Source organism: Astatotilapia calliptera, chromosome 3 (assembly GCF_964374335.1).
Source record: "Astatotilapia calliptera chromosome 3, fAstCal68.1, whole genome shotgun sequence".
In the NCBI taxonomy this organism is placed as follows: Eukaryota; Metazoa; Chordata; class Actinopteri; order Cichliformes; family Cichlidae; genus Astatotilapia; species Astatotilapia calliptera.
Genome location: NC_137424.1, coordinates 56,325,131 through 56,344,128, shown reverse-complemented (window position 1 = coordinate 56,344,128; position 18,998 = coordinate 56,325,131). Strand labels below are relative to the sequence as shown.

At 43.1% G+C, this 18,998-nt stretch overlaps 4 protein-coding genes and 1 long non-coding RNA gene across 6 annotated transcripts; 3 read left to right on the top strand and 2 right to left on the bottom strand.

Annotated features, from left to right (window-relative positions):
* Positions 1-235: 235 nt before the first annotated feature.
* LOC145425525 (uncharacterized) lies at positions 236-873 on the bottom strand. The gene is made up of 2 exons (XR_013906240.1): positions 670-873; positions 236-347 (listed from the first exon to the last, which is right to left on the bottom strand). It is a non-coding gene; the product is annotated as an uncharacterized LOC145425525 (long non-coding RNA).
* A 237-nt stretch (positions 874-1,110) lies between these two features.
* Positions 1,111-11,838, top strand: LOC113018240 (protein NLRC3-like). 2 transcript variants are annotated; one of them, XM_080298581.1, is made up of 7 exons: positions 1,111-1,594; positions 7,360-7,411; positions 7,891-8,110; positions 8,208-9,871; positions 10,153-10,347; positions 10,436-10,512; positions 10,761-11,838. In XM_080298581.1, the coding sequence occupies exons 3-4, from the start codon at positions 7,891-7,893 to the stop codon at positions 9,101-9,103; spliced, it is 1,116 nt and encodes a 371-aa protein (XP_080154707.1). In that variant the 5' UTR covers positions 1,111-1,594; positions 7,360-7,411; the 3' UTR covers positions 9,104-9,871; positions 10,153-10,347; positions 10,436-10,512; positions 10,761-11,838. The 2 variants fall into 2 exon arrangements, 1 of the variants encoding a protein (XP_080154707.1); XR_003271736.2 differs by lacking the exons at positions 1,111-1,594; positions 7,360-7,411 and having other exon boundaries at positions 8,004-8,110; positions 9,662-9,871.
* Positions 1,585-3,273, top strand: LOC113018230 (histone H4). The gene has a single exon (XM_026161297.2). The coding sequence runs from the start codon at positions 2,237-2,239 to the stop codon at positions 2,546-2,548; it is 312 nt and encodes a 103-aa protein (XP_026017082.1). The 5' UTR covers positions 1,585-2,236; the 3' UTR covers positions 2,549-3,273.
* LOC113018223 (histone H3) lies at positions 5,186-6,194 on the bottom strand. The gene has a single exon (XM_026161290.2). It carries the CDS (start codon positions 6,062-6,064, stop codon positions 5,654-5,656), a length of 411 nt encoding a protein of 136 aa, XP_026017075.1. The 5' UTR covers positions 6,065-6,194; the 3' UTR covers positions 5,186-5,653.
* LOC113018224 (histone H2A-like) lies at positions 6,249-7,003 on the top strand. Its single transcript, XM_026161292.2, has one exon. The coding sequence runs from the start codon at positions 6,390-6,392 to the stop codon at positions 6,774-6,776; it is 387 nt and encodes a 128-aa protein (XP_026017077.1). The 5' UTR covers positions 6,249-6,389; the 3' UTR covers positions 6,777-7,003.
* Positions 11,839-18,998: the final 7,160 nt, after the last annotated feature.

Below are 18,998 nucleotides of genomic sequence, written 5' to 3'. Positions count from 1 at the left end.
TTTACATCTCATTTAAAAGAAGATATAAAAGAAAACAGGAGCGGCTAAAACTACCGCCATCTACTGGCCTTTGGCGGAAATGAGGAACAGCATGACTGTTGGGTAGATAGCTTGTACTGGAAGGACTGTAAGGTGCTAGTTCAGGTTTGCAGCTACCACTCCCCGGAGTGTCGGCCAGAACACTGCTCAAGGCCCGGATGAATGTTCAGAAGGGAGACAATGAAGACACCGAGGATAGTGCAGACTCTTGTATTGACTTCACACAGTTGAAGGTAACAGGGATTGTCAGAGGAGCAGGTATTGCATACAGGTTTAGGTGCGTGGGCATGGGTGTGTGTGTGTGGTCTCTGAACGGAACAGAAAGAAAATGCTACATTACTAAAGTGTTCACAACAATATCTCCAGAGTACATCAACATAAACACAGGCAGGAAATAAACCAACATCCCCTTTAATACCATAGGCCATATATTACCCACGACTCACACGTAGACCCCCTGAGAGAGCTAACCAGGTACACAGCTATACCCAACCACACGGCAGGAAAGTTAGCTTAGCTTAGCTTAGCACCCGCTAGCGGCACAGACAGAAACATAATCATTTCCCCCCTAACCTTGGTTACAGTCCCAAACACATCTTATTATCACATCCTCACACATCACCAACTTACGTTGCTCATTAACGCACACTTCTCACGGGATAACCAATTCTCTGCCAGTAATCTGGAGCAGAAAAGCTCAGGTGCTTTGCCCACGTCTCTCCCTGGACATAGTCTCTCATACAAAGCGGTGGGGTGACCTCTACTGGCCACTCTAAAAACTACAGGTGAACTAACAACTGAACAGAATAAACCCATAACTACGGGGCCTTTTGTACAATGACTGTGACTGCGGGTGGAGTAGCTCTGGTTGTCCCCATCGCTGTACTGTACACTGAATAAATACACTTGTAGATTTCTCAGAAATAAAATGACATGTGAAGAAGAGCTTATAGTGCTCACCCTGGTGAAGCAAATATTTGGCTTCACATTACAATTCTGACTGTAAAGGACAGGCTTACAAATACAATAAATAAACGGGATTTGTTTTTGTACTTTTAGCCTTTAGTTTCATGTTTAATATTAATAATACATTTTAATTTAGCTTGAAAAGTTATGCTAGTGTAACATAGTTAAATAGATTTGAAGTTAAATCCCACTAAATGGGACATTGGCGCCACCTACTGTTGAAAAAGTCACCCTGCAATATTCACAAAGGGCAGAGGATTCTGGGTAATTCTCAGAATAATGGAGGATTCCTGCGAGGTAAGGGATGCGCAAATGTCGTGTGGAGGAAAAATCATATCGCAGGCTGTTAAAGTAATACAGACCCGATTAATTTTGTTGTGTATACATCATTTGTTGCGGGTCATTTCTCCAGTCTTTATGTTGAACTGAGTGCACGTTTATGTGAGATTTATTTATTGGGAGGAGAGGAAACAAAATGGGAGCATAGTTAGCTAACTCTGTTGTTGCTTTCCCGTTTAGATTTTGTGCTGATTGCCCACGACATAAAAAAGAGAGCATTCTAACCATTGCCTTTTTGTTGTGAATGCAGGTATGTGACTGTGCCACACTGTTTAGAGAATTTACATTGTTTCATGTACAGCTTTAAAATATATTTCTATATTCCTTTCATTTGGGAAATTTAACATGCAATGTTAATGGTGTTGAAGTTTTTCTATTTTGGTTGTATAAATTTACCACTATACGATCACACTGCGAGTGGAAATGTAATCCTGAGAATAATGGAGGATTCCTGCGATATTTTGTGCTGATTGCCCACGACATTAAAAAGAGAGCATTCTAACCATTGCCTTTTTGTTGTGAATGCAGACCAGAGAAGACACTACACAGAGGTCACACTAGACTCTGGGTAAAACGTTAAGAGGGTGTCTGGTTTTTGTTACTAATGTGGACACTTGGTTTTAGTTTCAATTGATTAATTATGTGAAATAAAAATATGAACTCGACTCGGGCATTGTGGGTGCAATTTGGTGAGAGCCTCCCTTTGGTTAGACTTAATTTGTCATTAAAAAAAAGACACGATTTCCACATAGAGAATAGAAGAGAGGGTGGAGCCACTGAGCTCCGAGCCGCCCGGCTGTTTTCCTTTACGTCCGCTGAGCACACATAAAAAGACTGCTCAGTCGGGTTGAGCTTCATTCGACTTTGCTTGTTCAAAGAAGAAACTGTAACCATGAGTGGACGGGGCAAGGGTGGCAAAGGACTCGGCAAGGGAGGCGCCAAGCGTCACCGTAAAGTTCTCCGTGATAACATCCAGGGTATCACCAAACCCGCTATCCGTCGTCTGGCTCGCCGTGGCGGAGTGAAGCGTATCTCCGGCCTGATCTACGAGGAGACTCGTGGTGTGCTCAAGGTGTTCCTGGAGAACGTCATCCGTGATGCCGTCACCTACACTGAGCACGCCAAGAGGAAGACTGTGACCGCCATGGATGTGGTGTACGCTCTGAAGAGGCAGGGCCGCACTCTGTACGGCTTCGGCGGTTAAACTCATTCGCCCTAATCCATCAAACGGCTCTTTTAAGAGCCACCCACTTTCACTTTGAGAGTTTTGTTCCCTTATGACAGACTGACATTGCCTACATATTGTAACTGACTGGGTTACAAGTCAGTTGACTGTTGCGTTATCAGTGTATTGTGTTCATAGTTGGACCACATCCGCAGCATGGCGATTTACCGAGTGTCCTTGAATGTGCAGTAGTCGAGAGGCCGGTTAGTCTGTCAATCACATCAGCTACCAATGACAGTCTGGAGGAGAGCAGGTGTGTGTGGTTGGCTGACAGTGTTCGGGGGCGGGGATTAGAGTAGTTTGTGTGTGGCGGAAGACAGAAGAGTGTCGGGGGTTGTGCTGTTGCTGTAGAGCGCACTTTCCCCGTTGTGTTGGCGTTGGCTACGGCCCACAGTAGCCCGTGTTACTATTCTGAATAAACACCGGTAACCGGAACGCTGATCGTCTGTCGAGGGACGCTACAAGATTATATTGACTCTCCGTTTTGCTATAAGATTCAGCTGTAATGCGTGCTTTTCTTCACAACGTTACAATAACTGACATGACCACAAACTGAACTTCACAGGTTACAGGCCTATTCAATACCACTGTTTATTAATACTCACTGAACAGTCATAGACCAAACAAAAGAAAAATAATAAATTTCACTCATTCATCAGTTTATTTGTAAATGTCTTCCTGCCATAAATCTGCTTGATGCAGAAGTGCTTGCTTAGTAGATTCTTTTTTTTTTTTTTTTAATTTATTTTTTTTAGGTAACTAACCCACCTTTGATCTACTAAAAGGTGGACATGAGTGGCTGAAACCCAATGAAGCTTCTTAAACCTCTTCCTGATGTGTGCCTGAAATATCATCTTCACCAATCATATCAATATAACAGTTTTGATGTGATCTTCCTTTCTGAAAGGCTTACTCACTCTCACAATCCTGACATAACCTTCATACAAGCAACATTGTCTAACATATGTTTTAGTACGCAGATTTTATGCACTTGAAATGCAACATGTCTGTTTAAACTGCAAACAAAGTATCAAAGGCAACTGTAAATGATCTGTGATGAAACGACCCACATCGCAAACAAGAAGTTTTGCCAGGTTGTCTACATTTAGTTGACGTGCGTCCAGGTATAAATAATAATAATTAAAAAAAAGCTCCTTTGAAGGAGTGGATCAGAATGACAGAAAATACACCACACACAAAGTGTGTTTGCATGTAGCTCACAGCTGTGGTTTGCTGTCGGTCTAAATGAATCTTAGACCTAAATGAGAGTTTGTAGTGATTTACAATTATAAGTCTGAACCTCTTTAATCTGTTCAGCTGTCTTGTTTTTAAGTTTTAATGCAAGTACTTTAAGGAACAAACAATGAGACAATGTTTATGCTTCTGACAGCATAAACTCTGACAGCACTGAGCAGCTCCTTTAGTGGCAGGCTGCAGCACCCACGATGTGGGACAGAGAGATTACTCAGGTCTTTCCTCCCCACTGCTGTCAGACTCTACAACAAAGACTTGCAGCTGATCAAACACACACATCCACACAAGTGCAATAAGACTGCTATATGTGCAATTCTTTTTTTCTGACAAAGTTTTATATACCATTTGTATTCTATTGCATACCAGTGTTTTCTAATTTCTGCTACATAACTTTGCACTTTTGCTGTAACGAAACAAATTTCCCACCTGTGGGACTAATAAAGGTCATCTTATCTTATGCACTTACGACACAGATCTCTGGTTTCAAAGCAAGTTTTTAAAAAGAAAAGTCTGGGTAATAACTTCACAGATTTCAGATTTTTATTCATGTACTAAAACAACTAAATGTGTTGCACATACTGATAGACTAACAGGGCTGTCCCACTTCAGTTCTAGTGTGAACATGAGTTTGACACCTATGGATTAAAGATTTAGTGTCATTACTTTAACCAAGTGTACTCTCAGAGGTGAGTGGCTCTTACAAGAGCTGTTAGTTGGTTGAGGAAAGTGGCTGGATTTTATTCAGCTTTCTCATTCTTCTTGGCCTGGATGTTGTCGGCCCAGCAGCTTGTTCAGCTCTTCGTCGTTGTGGACGGCCAGCTGCAGGTGGTGGGGGATGATCCTGACAAGGGCTTAGATTTGGTTTTGGCATTGGTGGGGATGGATGATTCAACCTCCAAACCCTGCCCTGCTTTTGTCTTTGTTTCTTGATTATTATTATTTATTTTATTTTTTTTAAAGAGGAGAAATATACTTGCCTACATATGCTATTCTTCATGCTTTTAAACCATTTAAAATTACAATTCATAGTTTTATATGTGAATTACTTAATGTTAAATTACCATTAAACAAATGACTGAGTAAGTATTTTAGACTTTTGTTTACTTCAGCCATATTCCATATCAATCAGGTATCATACAAACATAAAAATAGCTTCAAATACAGTCATGATAATAAAAGAATATGACTTTAAGGACTTAACAACATTAGTTCAGTTATAGTACACCAACATCTCTTATATGCATTAGCACTAAGGGAACACTGAATGACCTGGTGGTTTTTGTCCATCTAAGATGACCACAAAGTAAAAGATCTCTCGGCAAAATGATGCAAGATTTTAGGCACTATTGCCCCGATCAAATCAGTGAGCTGGGATGTTTTATTCTCAACATGAACTACTGTTACAGCAAAAGACATGGACTACATGCCCCACACAACAACTCACTGTCCACTATGTGAAGGGGCCACACACATGCCTGCTCCTCTCGTTAAGTGAGATAAACTGCTGGCATGTTTGTTTTACATCTATGAACAGAATCAACTTTTTGGAGATTTACTTTCCTGGATGACTGAGAATGCATGAAGACGTAAACAGGTCCGTGAAAGGCTCAGCCAATGACATTGGCCATAGTGAGGCAATTGTGAAAATAAAGTCAGTGAATTCCACGTTGATGCAAACTGTAATTTCTGGTATAGAAACAGCATTAAGATTGAAGTGAGCATAAAACTTGTGTTATAAAAAGAATACTAATAAAAAGAATAAAGGAGCGAGCTCTTGGTGTGAGTGAGGTGGCTCTGAAAAGAGCCGTTGTTTGTAGGAGAGCGTGCAGCTTAAGCTCTCTCTCCGCGGATGCGGCGAGCCAGCTGGATGTCTTTGGGCATGATGGTGACCCTTTTGGCGTGGATGGCGCACAGGTTGGTGTCCTCGAAGAGTCCGACCAGGTAAGCCTCGCTGGCCTCCTGCAGAGCCATGACTGCAGAGCTCTGGAAGCGCAGGTCGGTCTTGAAATCCTGAGCGATCTCGCGGACCAGACGCTGGAAGGGCAGCTTGCGGATCAGCAGCTCGGTGGATTTCTGGTAACGGCGGATCTCACGCAGAGCCACGGTACCAGGCCTATAACGGTGGGGCTTCTTGACGCCTCCGGTGGCCGGGGCGCTCTTACGAGCGGCCTTGGTGGCCAGCTGCTTCCTGGGGGCTTTGCCGCCAGTAGACTTGCGAGCGGTCTGCTTGGTTCTTGCCATTCTTCCTCACTTTTCTTTTCTTGTGATACGAGCAGAAAATGTAGCGAACAGAGGAGACTCGCTGCTCTTAAAGTGTGTGACTGGCTGTGACGCGGTGCCGCTCCGGCTCGTGATTGGTGACGGGCTCCACGTGGAGCATCGCCCCGCCTCGGTGTGTGCTGCTCATTGGAGAAAAGTGCATTGATGTTGCGCGCTGCCGCAAGCCTCTCTGCGATTGGTGCGTGACGAAGCTGCGCGCGCTCTGCGGAAATATAAGCGAGGTTTTGAGCTGATCGGACCACATTTTCTCTCAGTCTCGATACTACGAAGAAAAGAACCTGTCAAAATGAGTGGGCGCGGAAAGACCGGAGGCAAAGCCAGAGCTAAGGCCAAGACCCGCTCATCCCGTGCCGGGCTTCAGTTCCCCGTGGGTCGTGTCCACAGACTGCTGCGCAAAGGCAACTATGCCGAGCGTGTAGGAGCCGGCGCCCCCGTTTACCTGGCAGCTGTGCTCGAGTACCTGACCGCTGAGATCCTGGAGCTGGCTGGCAACGCAGCCCGCGACAACAAGAAGACTCGTATCATCCCACGTCACCTGCAGCTGGCTGTGCGCAACGACGAGGAGCTCAACAAGCTCCTGGGGGGAGTCACCATCGCTCAGGGTGGTGTGCTGCCCAACATCCAGGCTGTGCTGCTGCCCAAGAAGACCGAGAAGCCCGCCAAGGCCAAGTAAACGCAAAGCGCTCGGCTTCACCAACAACAAAGGCTCTTTTAAGAGCCACACACTTCTCTCTGAGCAAACATCCTTCTTGCTGTTATGGTGTTTGTAACAAGTTGTGTACTGGGAAATGTAGATTATGCATCTTGATTTACTTTGAAATGTACATTTATTCATGTCATCTTACAGAATCGGGGACTGAAATCCACCTTCAAATAAAAACTACTTTCATTAACTCCAAAGCTCTTTGCGTTTGGTCTATTCTTGTTTTTCCTTTCCTCTTCCTTGCTGCTGGTATTTTTAGACACAAGGGCAACATTTTAAATAAAACACTTCAACACAAAATCTGTTATTTTTTTCCCCTTTTTATAAAATTCTCTTTAATCTTGATGTTCATGCAATGTGCAGGGCATATCCATAATATGGTCATTACAAGAACACACTCCAAATAATAAATAAATAAGTCTGTAAATAAACATAATAGGTTTGCTACAGCACAGTATTTGTTTTATTTAAGATGATCACGAAACAGTAGAAGAAATCTGTGGCTTGTATTTATGTGCTAAATGCTTCAAATGTCTTCATGATGTCTCCACAGAGCTGATCAGGAGAGTCTGCAGCATCAAACTGATCTGGACTCAGTATTTAAGGTTTGTACATGTACACCAACCTCCTTTTTAAATTGTTTTTATGTTGCACAGTCCAATATTCATCATAAAATAATGGCAAAATTCCACAAATAATTAGACAGTGAATTAGTTTCACTTTATTTTTTATATTGTGGATAAAAGGCGTAGCGTGGAGATAACACTACTTAAAATCGATGGATCAAAACAGGCTTTTTTTAAAATACATATGTATTTTTATAACACATTTTTTTCAGAAAAGCAAATTAATGTTAATAATCTATGTTCTTATATGAATAAGAACCAAACTGATAGTCCGCAAAAACTATCCAGTAATGATAATGTTGTCTGGCAGGAGTTTTATTTTAAAAAGTTACTTGCATAAAATTTAAAACTTAATTTTTGTTAAATTGAAAACAAACACTAAGCAAATCTGTGAAAATTTGTTTTTACTATGAAGATCTGAATTTTCATTAATTTTGATTGTGTCATTTATTTTCCAGATGCTGGAAGACAACATTATTACTTTTGTGAAGAACGAACTAAAGAAGCTGCAGAATGATCTGAATCCAGATTATTCAGAGTGTCAGAGGGATGAAGAGGAGGTGTTGGACAGTGAGGAAGAGAAGCAGAGAAGGAGCAGCAGAGAGGCATTTCTGAAACTTGCAGTTAACTTCCTGAGAATAATGAAACAGGAGGAGCTGGCTGACTGTCTGCAGAGCAGTGAGAGGATTTCTCTTCATAAATTCAGTCTTTACAGGAGTGAAATTGTCACATTTTCTATAATCATAACACCCATGTTTCTGGTTCTTTCCTGTAGAAAATCCTGATCCACTTTGTGAGAACACATTTAAATGTAACCTAAAGAAGAAGTTCCAGTGTGTCTCTGAGGGGATTGCTAAACCAGGACCCCGAACCACTCTAAATGAGATCTACACAGAGCTCTGCATCACAGAGGGAGGGACTGGAGAGGTCAACACTGAACATGAGGTCAGACAGATTGAAATGTTTTCCTGGAAACCAAACAGACCAGAAACAACAATCAGGTGTGAAGACATCTTTAAAGCTTCGACTGAAAGAGACAAACCAATCAGAACAGTTCTGACCAAAGGAGTGGCTGGCATCGGGAAAACATTCCTGACACAAAAGTTCACTTTGGACTGGACTGAAGACAAGACCAACCAGGACATCCAGTTCATTTTTCCATTCCCATTCAGAGAGCTGAATTTACTGAGGGATAAAAAGTTCAGCTTAGTGGGACTTATTCATCACTTCTTCACTGAAATCAAAGAAGCAGGAATCTGTAACTTTAAAAAGTTCAAAGTTGTGTTCATCTTTGATGGTCTGGATGAGTGTCGACTTCCTCTGAACTTCCACATCACTGAGATCCTCACTGATGTTACAGAGTCCACATCAGTGGATGTGCTGCTGACAAACCTCATCGGGGGAAAGTTGCTTCCTTCTGCTCACATCTGGATAACCACACGACCTGCAGCAGCCAACCAGATCCCTGCTGAGTATATAGACATGGTTACAGAGGTCAGAGGGTTCACTGACCCAAAGAAAGAGGAGTACTTCAGGAAGAGACAGAGTCAAGGAAGAGGCCAACACCATAATCTCTCATATCAAGACATCACGAAGCCTCCACATCATGTGTCACATCCCAGTCTTCTGCTGGATCACTGCTACAGTTCTAGAGAGCAGGAAGATGATTGAAGCACTGGGGAAACTGGCTTTTTAGCAGCTGCAGAAAGGAAACCTGATCTTCTATGAAACAGACCTGACAGAGTGTGGGTCAGAGAAGCCTCAGTGTACTCAGGAGTGTTCACACAGATTTTTAAAGACGAGAGAGGAGTATACCAGGACAAGTTTTACTGTTTTGTCCATCTGAACATTCGGGAGTTTTTAGCTGCTCTTTATGTCCATCTGACATTCGCCAACTCTGGTATCAACCTGCTGGAAGAGGAACAAATGGCATCAGTGAAGACTGGAGAGTCTTTAGTACAAAATTTCTACCAGAGTGCTGTGGACAAGGCCTTGAAGAGTCCAAATGGACATCTGGACTTGTTATGTTGAAAGTTACCTTGAAACCAAACCAAGCACACCATTGTTTTTCTTGTGACATTACCAATGAGTTTGATGTGTCACATGGCCCTCTCCCTATTGAAAAAAACAAAAGATGTATCCAAGATGGGCAACTTCTAAATGGCCACCATGGTACATCATCAAATTCAAAGCAGTTCCTTACAATGATTGTGTTGTGTGTGTTTGTAGGTTGTCAGGCTATCAGATCACAGGACCAGGCTTCACCTCTCTGGCCACAGCTCTGCACTGCAATCCCTCCTATTTGAAAGAGTTGGACTTGAGCTATAATCACCCAGGAGACTCAGGAATGAAGCTTTTGTTTGCTCTAAGGGAGGATCCACATGTGAAACTGGACAAAAGAGGAAATAAAGCTGTTTTTTTTCTCCAGCATATTGTAAGGTAACCACTGACCTGATTGCCAGTAATACAGTCTGTATGTCCAGTTAAGTGGGCAGCTGTGTGGGTGAACGACTCAGAACCAATCACAGTTAATACTGCAAATATACACAATTATTACAGTTTTCAAGGATAGTTAAGTTGTTTTAATAGGGAGAGAAGGAAACACTAAGCATTCAGGAGGGTAAGCCTGTAGGGGTCAGTAACCATAACACTGAACTATGTTCCTGTTTGGCTCTTCCACGAAGATGTTACATTTTTAAATTTTTGTTCTTTCTTCTTAGATTAAGCTTCTGGATTCATCGCTGGTGATACTGACACATAGCCAGTGCTCCTGTGTGGCAGGCGCTGTTATGTGCAATCACACAGTGGCATTGCTCTTCCAAACAGCACACTACTCACAACTCAGAGTGCCGGTCGTCCCCCCTGTGCATAGCTGCACGGAATCTGAACAGCAATGGCACAAGCCACGGACAGTGGTAATTTAAATGAGGTTAAAGTTTTTGAATTAGTCCATGTTTACATATGAACAGCAACACCATCCATAGTAAATGTGTCTTCTGTTAGGGTGTGAGACCAGGACCCATCAACTCCATGATCTTCACTAAGCCGGTACCAAATAGGATGGCCCAGACTGGAGTATGGTAATTAGATTTGTAAAATTTGGTTTCCTGTGTTACAAATGCATGTTGCTATTTGTTCATACATACATGTGTCAGAATAGGTATTAATTTACATACAACATTACACTTTCTGAAGACGGCTAACTCAGTCATGTACATATACATCCCAGTCTCTAACTTATGCACCACTGTTTTACACCTTTTAGTTTAGTTGTTGTTCAGTATAATAACCTTCTTCCTTACATTATTGTCATTGATGTTTTCTTTAGGAGTGGCTTCTAAAGAGGCATGGTGGGTCCGTTACCAGATCCCTGCTTGTTCAGAATAACGGAAGCATATGCAAAATTTAATATTGAGGACAGGCCACTTGTGAGACACAATGAACATGAGACCTGACAAGCCCCTTGTGGAAAGTGCCTTTGGGCTGGTGCAGGGGGGCAGTCTTCTGTCATATCAGCAGCCGGTTTTGACAACCCGGTACATCACACTACAACGTGATGCACCACCAACATCGCACTTGCCTCTGGAGGGGTACGACATCTTGCCATCAGATTGTGTGTTTGTGTGCTCAGAAGAAGAGCTTCTGCATCTGAAAAACTTGTCTGTAACTCTGGAAATGGCTCACAAAATAGAGGAAGCTACATGTGAGCAAAGCTCTTTGTCTGAGTGGCATCAGCTCCGCAGGCCCAGAGTGACTGCCTTTAGGTTTCGGGAGGTGTGTCATGTCAGAGGCCAGAGCTCGGCAGAGTCACTAGCAGAGCGTATATTGAAGGGAACAAGGCAGACAGCAGACATGAGGAGAGGAACTGAGATGGAGCATGCAATAGCACCAGAGTATAGTAGGCTAATGAATGTTAACTACTCACCCTGTGGTCTGGTCATTCACCCCATTGCCCCCTGGCTTGCTGCATCTCCTGATGGTGTTGTTTTTGACCCCAATGAATACCCCCAGTTTGGCCTCATTGAATTCAAATGTCCCAATGTACAAAACTTTATTGACTGCAAATATGTTCAAATTTAACGTGGTACCCCTAAACTAAAAAAAGAGCCACACATATTACTGGCAAGTGCAGGGGCAACTGCTCATCAGTGGGATGCAGTGGTGTGACTTTGTTGTGTGGGACTACCTAGTGCAAAGAATATACATGGATACAGATGTGCACAATGCAATCAGAGAAAAGGCTGACTACTTATTTTTGTACATATATATGCCAAGATACCTGTGTTTGGAAAAATGAACAGAAAAACAGATCCTTCAGGCTGGCTGGAACAAAATAACTGATGTTTTATTTGCAATGTATTTCATGAATTTTTTGTTGTCAAATCAATAAACTGTTATTTAAGCAATGGCATCAATTTCTTTTTTAAAAAAAAAAACACACATTAAAACATTGAATTTGGCCAGAACTTATTTACATGGTAAGTATTTTAAAGTCCATGCCTAGCATACTGATATACATTTAGACAATAAGACAACTGAATGAAGAAAATGACAAATGGTATTTTTGATGTTACAAAAGCTCAATGTCACTTATAATTTTAAAATGATTTAGTGATTTACTTTATAATTTTGATAAACAATTTTGTTGAATCTGAATAGTAATATAGTATTATAATTAAACAGTATTATTAACATTCAACATTTGCAATGAAGTAGAATTATCAATAACTGGAACTCAACTATCAGCACCCAAGTACCAGTTCTGTAATCAAGTATTGTCAGCTGAGAAGGAAGAAATGCAACTGTAGTGGCCTCAGCTGCAGGTCTTTTTCCATAAGTTACTTACTGGCACTGGTGTCTTGGGAAAAATCCATCTTGTCTCACTTAACCCATTTTTTTAAACTAATGCTGTGTTCTGGTAATTTGACAGCATACATGCTACCGCAAACAGTTGGTTGGTCGGTGGATAAGACCAGGTCTAAAAATATGTAAGTGTGTTTTTGATTTATTAGCTGTATTTATTAATGCATGTGAAGTGAATGTAAATACAAAGCCTGTTTAATTATAGCTTTAGTCACTTCCCTTTCAAATAAGTATTGTTGATAATTTTGTTTTTTAAGATTTATTTTTTTCTCATTAACACTCATCATCACACTGCCTGCATTATTGAATTTTTAAGCTACAGACCACAAAATATGAGGTCCACATTTACTGTTACACATTGGCTCTAATTAATAATTTGCTAATGAGTTGTTAGAGTTAAGTGTTTATGCACTGTGTCTTATTGGCCCTTTTAGATTTCTTTGATCTGACGCTGGATCCAAACACAGCACACAGGAACCTCAAACTGACAACAACAAGGAGGTGACACATGTGGAAGAAGACCAGCTGTATCCTGATCATGATTTTAGGTTTGATCAGCCTCAGCTACTGTGTACCAACAGTCTAAGTGGTCGCTGTTACTGGGAGGTCGAGTGGAGAGGTTCATGTTGCAGTAACTTATGGACAGTGTTGGGGAGTAACGGAATACATGTACCGCCGTTACGTATTTAAAATACAAAATATGAGTAACTGTATTCCGTTACAGTTACCGTTTAAAAAGGTGGTATTCAGAATACAGTTACTTTGTTGAAATAAACGGATTACACTGCGGTACTTTCCTGTTTGATATTGTTACGGGTCAGGACTGTTTGGGTTTTCTTTGACAGCTACGTTCTGTTGTTGCAGGCGGCAGCGTTACGGTTGCCATGGTTACAGGGCGACGCTCTCTCTCTCTGCGACTGCGTGTTTCCTGGGTGAGAGAGCGCCTTTTCGTTGTTGTTGTGCTAAGCTAACAGGCAGAATGCTACAAGCATAGCTCTAAAGAATGTAGCATCATGGGCAGTGTAGTCCGTGTTGCAGGGAGAATGGACTGCCATACACGTTATGGGTCTGTGAGCGTGAGGAGGGAGAAAAAGGGGAGTGGAAAGGTACGAGTTGTCATCGAGGAAAAACGGGAGCTGGAAGCATGTAAATGTAATAATAACCACTTCAGCCAAGAAGAGTGCCTGACGAGCCCAGTTGTAAGTAAGCTATTAAGACTCGACTGTACACCGTGTTCGTGTTTTCCTCCGAAAACAATAAGTTCCGTTGGAGCAGCCTTTCAACGCCTCTCTCTGTCTCTCGCAAGAAAAGTTGACCCACACAACAAAGTAGAGCTATTTTTCGGCTACAAGCCGACAGGGACCCCGCCGTATTAGTCAGAGGTCCCTTTACTACAGTTCGGAGTAGCGGACCTTCAGTAATAGTAATAAATCACACAGCAATAGTACATTCACGTTGTTGTAAAAAGCATGATAATATATTAAGTAATCCAAAGTATTCAGAATACGTTACTGTCATTGAGTAACGTAACGGAATACGTTACAGAATACATTTTGGGGCATGTATTCTGTATTCTGTAATGGAATACATTTTAAAAGTAACCTTCCCAACACTGGTAATAAATCACACAGCAATAGTACATTCACCTTCTATCACTGTGCCATTGAGAGCATCCTCACTGGATGCATCACCACCTGGTATGGCAACAGCACCGCCTACAACTGCAAAGCTCTCCAGCGAGTAGTGCGGTTCTCTGAACGGATAATTGGAGGTGAGCTTCCCTCCCTCCAAGACATCTACAGGAAGCGGTGCCTGAGGAAAACGGGGAGGATCATCAAGGACTCCAGTCACCCCAGCCATAAACTGTTCAGACTGCTTCCATCAGGAAGGAGGTTCTGCAGCATCTGGTCCCGAACCAGCAGACTGAGAGACAGCTTCTTCCATCAGGCCATCAGACTGCTGAACACGTCATAGACACCTCAGCTTCACTACTGGAACTTCAACATTATGCACTCCACACTGTACAGTAATGCCACTGTTTTGCACATATTCAACTCTGTATATTTTTATATATTTTATTATTATTATTATTATTATTATTATTTATTTATTTTTTTAACTATTTAATTTGTAAAAATGTGTATACACACACACACACACACACACACACACACACACACACACACACACACACACACACGTAGAAAAATATTTAGTATACACATCCAGAAATGCATATACTATTATATATTGTACATATATTTATTAGTTTCAGATGTAGCCATTCTTGTATTTTGCTTGTTTACATTATTGTATTTTGCACAACTCTGTTGCTTGTGAAGCTCGCACAAAAGAATTTCACTCACATGTGCTGTACCAGTGTACCTGCACATGTGATGTGACAATAAAAGTGATTTGATTTGATTTGATTTGTTGTAAAAAGCATGATAATATATTAAGTAATCCAAAGTATTCAGAATACGTTACTGTCACTGAGTAATGTAACGGAATACCTTACAGAATACATTTTGGGGCATGTATTCTGTATTCTGTAATGGAATACATTTTAAAAGTAACCTTCCCAACACTGCTTATGGAGGAATCAGACGGAAAGGAGACGGCGATGAAAGCAGGTTTGGGAGGACTAATCAATCCTGGAGTCTCTACCGCAGTGAGAAAAGGGGTTACTATGGAAATCATGATTACATAGGAAGAGCCATCCCTCTTCTCCCCTCAGCTCTCTCTCACAAAGTAGCAGTGTATGTGGACTGTTCTGCAGGAACTGTGTCCTTCTACAGCGTCTCCTCTGATAAACTGATCCACCTGCACACCTTCAACACCACCTTCACTGAACCTGTATATGCTGGGTTTAGAGTGAAGCCTGACTCTAGTATCCACCTCTGTGCTGACTCACAATAATGAACTTACTGTGCAGAGAAATATTCTCACATTGGTGTTTCATACTTTTTCTTAGTTAAATATTGTGAATGTTAAATATATCAGGTAAATTGTCTCATTTATAGTTTTTTCTTTCTCTTAGTTTAGGTAAAAGTTTTTTTTCTAGTATGTTTCTCACAGTCGGGGGGAGTATTTTTTAGCCAGGAAAAACATTTCACTGTATGTTGTACTAGCTATAACTACATGTGACAAATAAATAAAGAATTGAATTGAATTGAATTCATAAATTGTGCATATATTAGTTTGATTTGCAGTCCAGAGTTGTTGGATGAGACTGATTCTCCTTAAAACATGTCTTTTATCATCTTATTGTCTTCGGTGCCTTTTTTAAGAGCAGTTATCAGTTTCTATTAATATGTTACATTTTAAATACCCACAGGACCACAGTAAAAACAGTCTGATTTATAGATGACCTCCAGTCTGTGTTTCTTGACTGATCTAAGGAAAGCGTCTGGACTTCTTCAAGTTACTTAAAAAAGTCCAGACGTTTTTCTTTCCAAGCTCTTTAGACTACGATGACCTTCACAGACATTATGTGATTGGTTATGTTAAAAAACACAATCCTGAGTTGTAACAGAAATGTGAAGGTGAAGAAGAAAAAAAAATAGATGTAAACAGTGTTTTTTTTTTTTCTTGTTGACTTGTTGCATATGAAACAAACACTGAGACAGTGTCAGTGCATAAGGTGTTGTAAAATGGCGGCGCGTGTAGACGCAGCGACCTCACGCTCTCCCGAAAATGCGATGTTTTGTTCGTCAAGTAAGTGTCTTTCTGCAAGTGTTTCTCGCCAGTCCACGTCGGAATATGTGTACAGTCGTCAGGCTCTCTTACACATTCGGAGAAGCAAGATTTGCCAAGTTTTGAACACTAACGTTGAGATGCTAAGGGAGATAGGACTTCTGCGACAGCCTGCTAGCTGGCCTAGCAACTCACCGGACTCGCCTGCTAACCCTCCCCGGGCAAGGAGGCGTCGAAAGCGGTGCGCTAGGACAAGGAAGCGGGGCAAGCGCGGAGGAGTCCGAGTCAGGCTTGAGGCTAAGCCAACTCGCCCAGCCATACCATCGATCCTCTTAGCCAACGTTCGATCTCTGGACAATAAAATGGACAACATACGACTTCTGAGATCAGCGAATCGCAAAGTAAGTGACTGTTGTGTGCTAGTTTTCACCGAGACATGGCTTAATGACAACATTCCGGACTCGGCCATACAACTGGAGCAGCTAGCATGCTACAGAGCCGACAGGGCTCTCATAGACGGAGGCAAGACCCGAGGTGGCGGGGTCTGTGTTTACATCCGTGACGAGTGGTGTCGGGATGCCACTGTAGTACGCAAACACTGCTCATCACTGGCGGAGTTCATGATCGTGAAGTGTCGCCCTTTCTATTTGCCCTGGGAGGTAAGCTCGATCTTGTTGGTCGCTACCTATAGACCTCCATCTAGCAACAACAGCGATAGAAATGCGGCGCTGAACGAACTGTATCAGGCCATCAGTGAACAACAAACAGCACACCCAGACGGTTTCATCATCCTCGCAGGAGACTTTAATCATGCTGATCTTAAAACTGTTCTCCCAAAGTTTCATCAGCATGTACATTTTCCAACAAGGGGAGACAACATATTGGACTTGGTCTACACACAGGAAAAAGGAGCATACAAAGCCATCCCCCTCCCCCACATCGGCACCTCTGATCACCTCACTGTTATGCTAATGCCAGCATACAGACAGAGAGTGAAGGTCATCAAACCTGTTATGAAAGAGGTAAGAGTGTGGCCACAGGAGGCCACCTCTGCTCTTCAAGACTGCTTTGGGTCAACTGATTGGGACATATTCAAGGAAGCAGCCACCTACAATAACATCATAGACATCGAGGAGTACACAGACACGGTGAGCTCATACATCACCAAATGCATTGATGATGTAACACAGGTGAAAAGTATCACAACTCGAGCCAACCGGAAGCCATGGCTAACAGGAGATGTCCACATGCTGCTGAAGGCCAGAGACAAGGCCTTCAGAGCTGGGGATGAAATAGGCCTGAGAACAGCGAGAGCCAACCTGTCCCGTGGCATCAGGAAAGCGAAACAGGACTACACACACAAGATAACCTCGCACTTCAATGATAGCAAGGATGCAAGAAGCCTATGGCAAGGCATCCAGGCTATTACAGACTACAAGCCTGTAGCGCGTAGCTGTGAGAGCGACACCACTCTGCTCAACAACCTGAACAGCTTCTTTGCACGATTTGAAGCACAGAACAACACACGCCCACAGAAAACACCACCACCTCCACACGACCAGCCTCTGTGCCTGTCTGCTGCCAGCGTGAAGAGGACACTCATCACCATCAACGCCCGGAAAGCAGCGGGTCCAGATAACATCCCTGGTAGTGTGCTGAAAGACTGCGCAGAGGAGCTGAAGAATGTCTTCACAGACATCTTTAACACCTCCCTGAGGCAAGCCACTGTCCCATCATGCTTCAAGACTGCCACCATCATACCTGTGCCAAAGAAACCATCCCCAGCCTGTTTCAATGACTACCGCCCCGTGGCACTGACACCCATTATTATGAAGTGCTTTGAACAACTAGTCATGTCACACATCAAATCCACCCTACCTCCCACCCTGGACCCACACCAGTTCGCATACAGAGCGAAACGATCCACAGAGGATGCAATCTGCTCTGCCCTCCACCCAGCCCTAACTCATCTGGACAAGAAAGACTCATATGTGAGAATGCTGTTCATAGACTTTAGCTCAGCATTCAACACCATAATACCACAACAACTCATCTGTAAACTGGACAGACTGGGCCTCAGCACCTCCCTCTGCAACTGGCTGCTGGATTTCCTCAGCCAGAGGCCTCAAGCGGTGCGAGTGGGCAACAAGGTCTCAAACAGCATCACCCTGAGCACGGGGGCTCCACAAGGCTGTGTGCTCAGTCCTCTGCTCTTCACCCTGTTGACACATGACTGCACACCAACCTACAGCTCCAACCACCTTGTGAAGTTTGCGGACGACACAACGCTGGTGGGGCTCATCACCAAGGGCGATGAGACCCACTACAGGAAAGAGGTTGAGCTCCTGACCACGTGGTGCAGAGACAACAACCTCCTGCTAAATGTCAGTAAGACCAAGGAGATTATTGTCAACTTCCAGAGAGGCCACACCTGTCACCCCCCAATTGACCATCGACGGCGCTGCGGTGGAGAGGGTGAGCAGCACCAAGTTCCTGGGGGTGCACATCAGTGAGGACCTCTCTTGGACCACCAACACAGCATCACTGGCCAAGAAAGCACAACAGCGCCTCTACTTCCTGCGCAAACTCAAGCGGGCAAGTGCTCCACCACCCATCCTGACTACATTCCACAGAGGAACTATTGAAAGTATCCTCTCCAGCTGCATCACTGTGTGGGGCGGTAGCTGCACTGACTATAACAGAAAAGCTCTACAACGCATTGTGAGAACAGCTGAGAGGATAGTTGGTGTACCACTCCCCTCCCTGCAAGACATTTACACCACTCGCCTCACCCGCAAAGCCATCACAATTGTCAACGATGCAACCCACCCCGCGCACTGTCTGTTCAGCCTCCTGCCCTCTGGAAAGAGATACAGAAGTCTCCACTCCCGCACTACCAGGCTCACCAACAGCTTCATCCACCAGGCTGTGAGACTGCTGAACTCTCTTCCCTCCCGGCTCCCAGCCAGCAGAATCACCAGATTGGCAGAAGTATAGTAGACAGATT

Excerpts from the sequence above, each read along its gene's own strand:
- LOC113018230 (XM_026161297.2), top strand. The coding sequence starts at position 2,237 with ATGAGTGGACGGGGCAAGGGTGGCAAAGGACTCGGCAAGGGAGGCGCC.
- LOC113018240 (XM_080298581.1), top strand. The coding sequence starts at position 7,891 with ATGCTGGAAGACAACATTATTACTTTTGTGAAGAACGAACTAAAGAAG. Across the intron at positions 8,111-8,207 it reads GGCTGACTGTCTGCAGAGCA|AAAATCCTGATCCACTTTGT; the intron begins GTGAGAGGATTT and ends TCTTTCCTGTAG.
- LOC113018224 (XM_026161292.2), top strand. The coding sequence starts at position 6,390 with ATGAGTGGGCGCGGAAAGACCGGAGGCAAAGCCAGAGCTAAGGCCAAG.
- LOC113018223 (XM_026161290.2), bottom strand. The coding sequence starts at position 6,064 with ATGGCAAGAACCAAGCAGACCGCTCGCAAGTCTACTGGCGGCAAAGCC.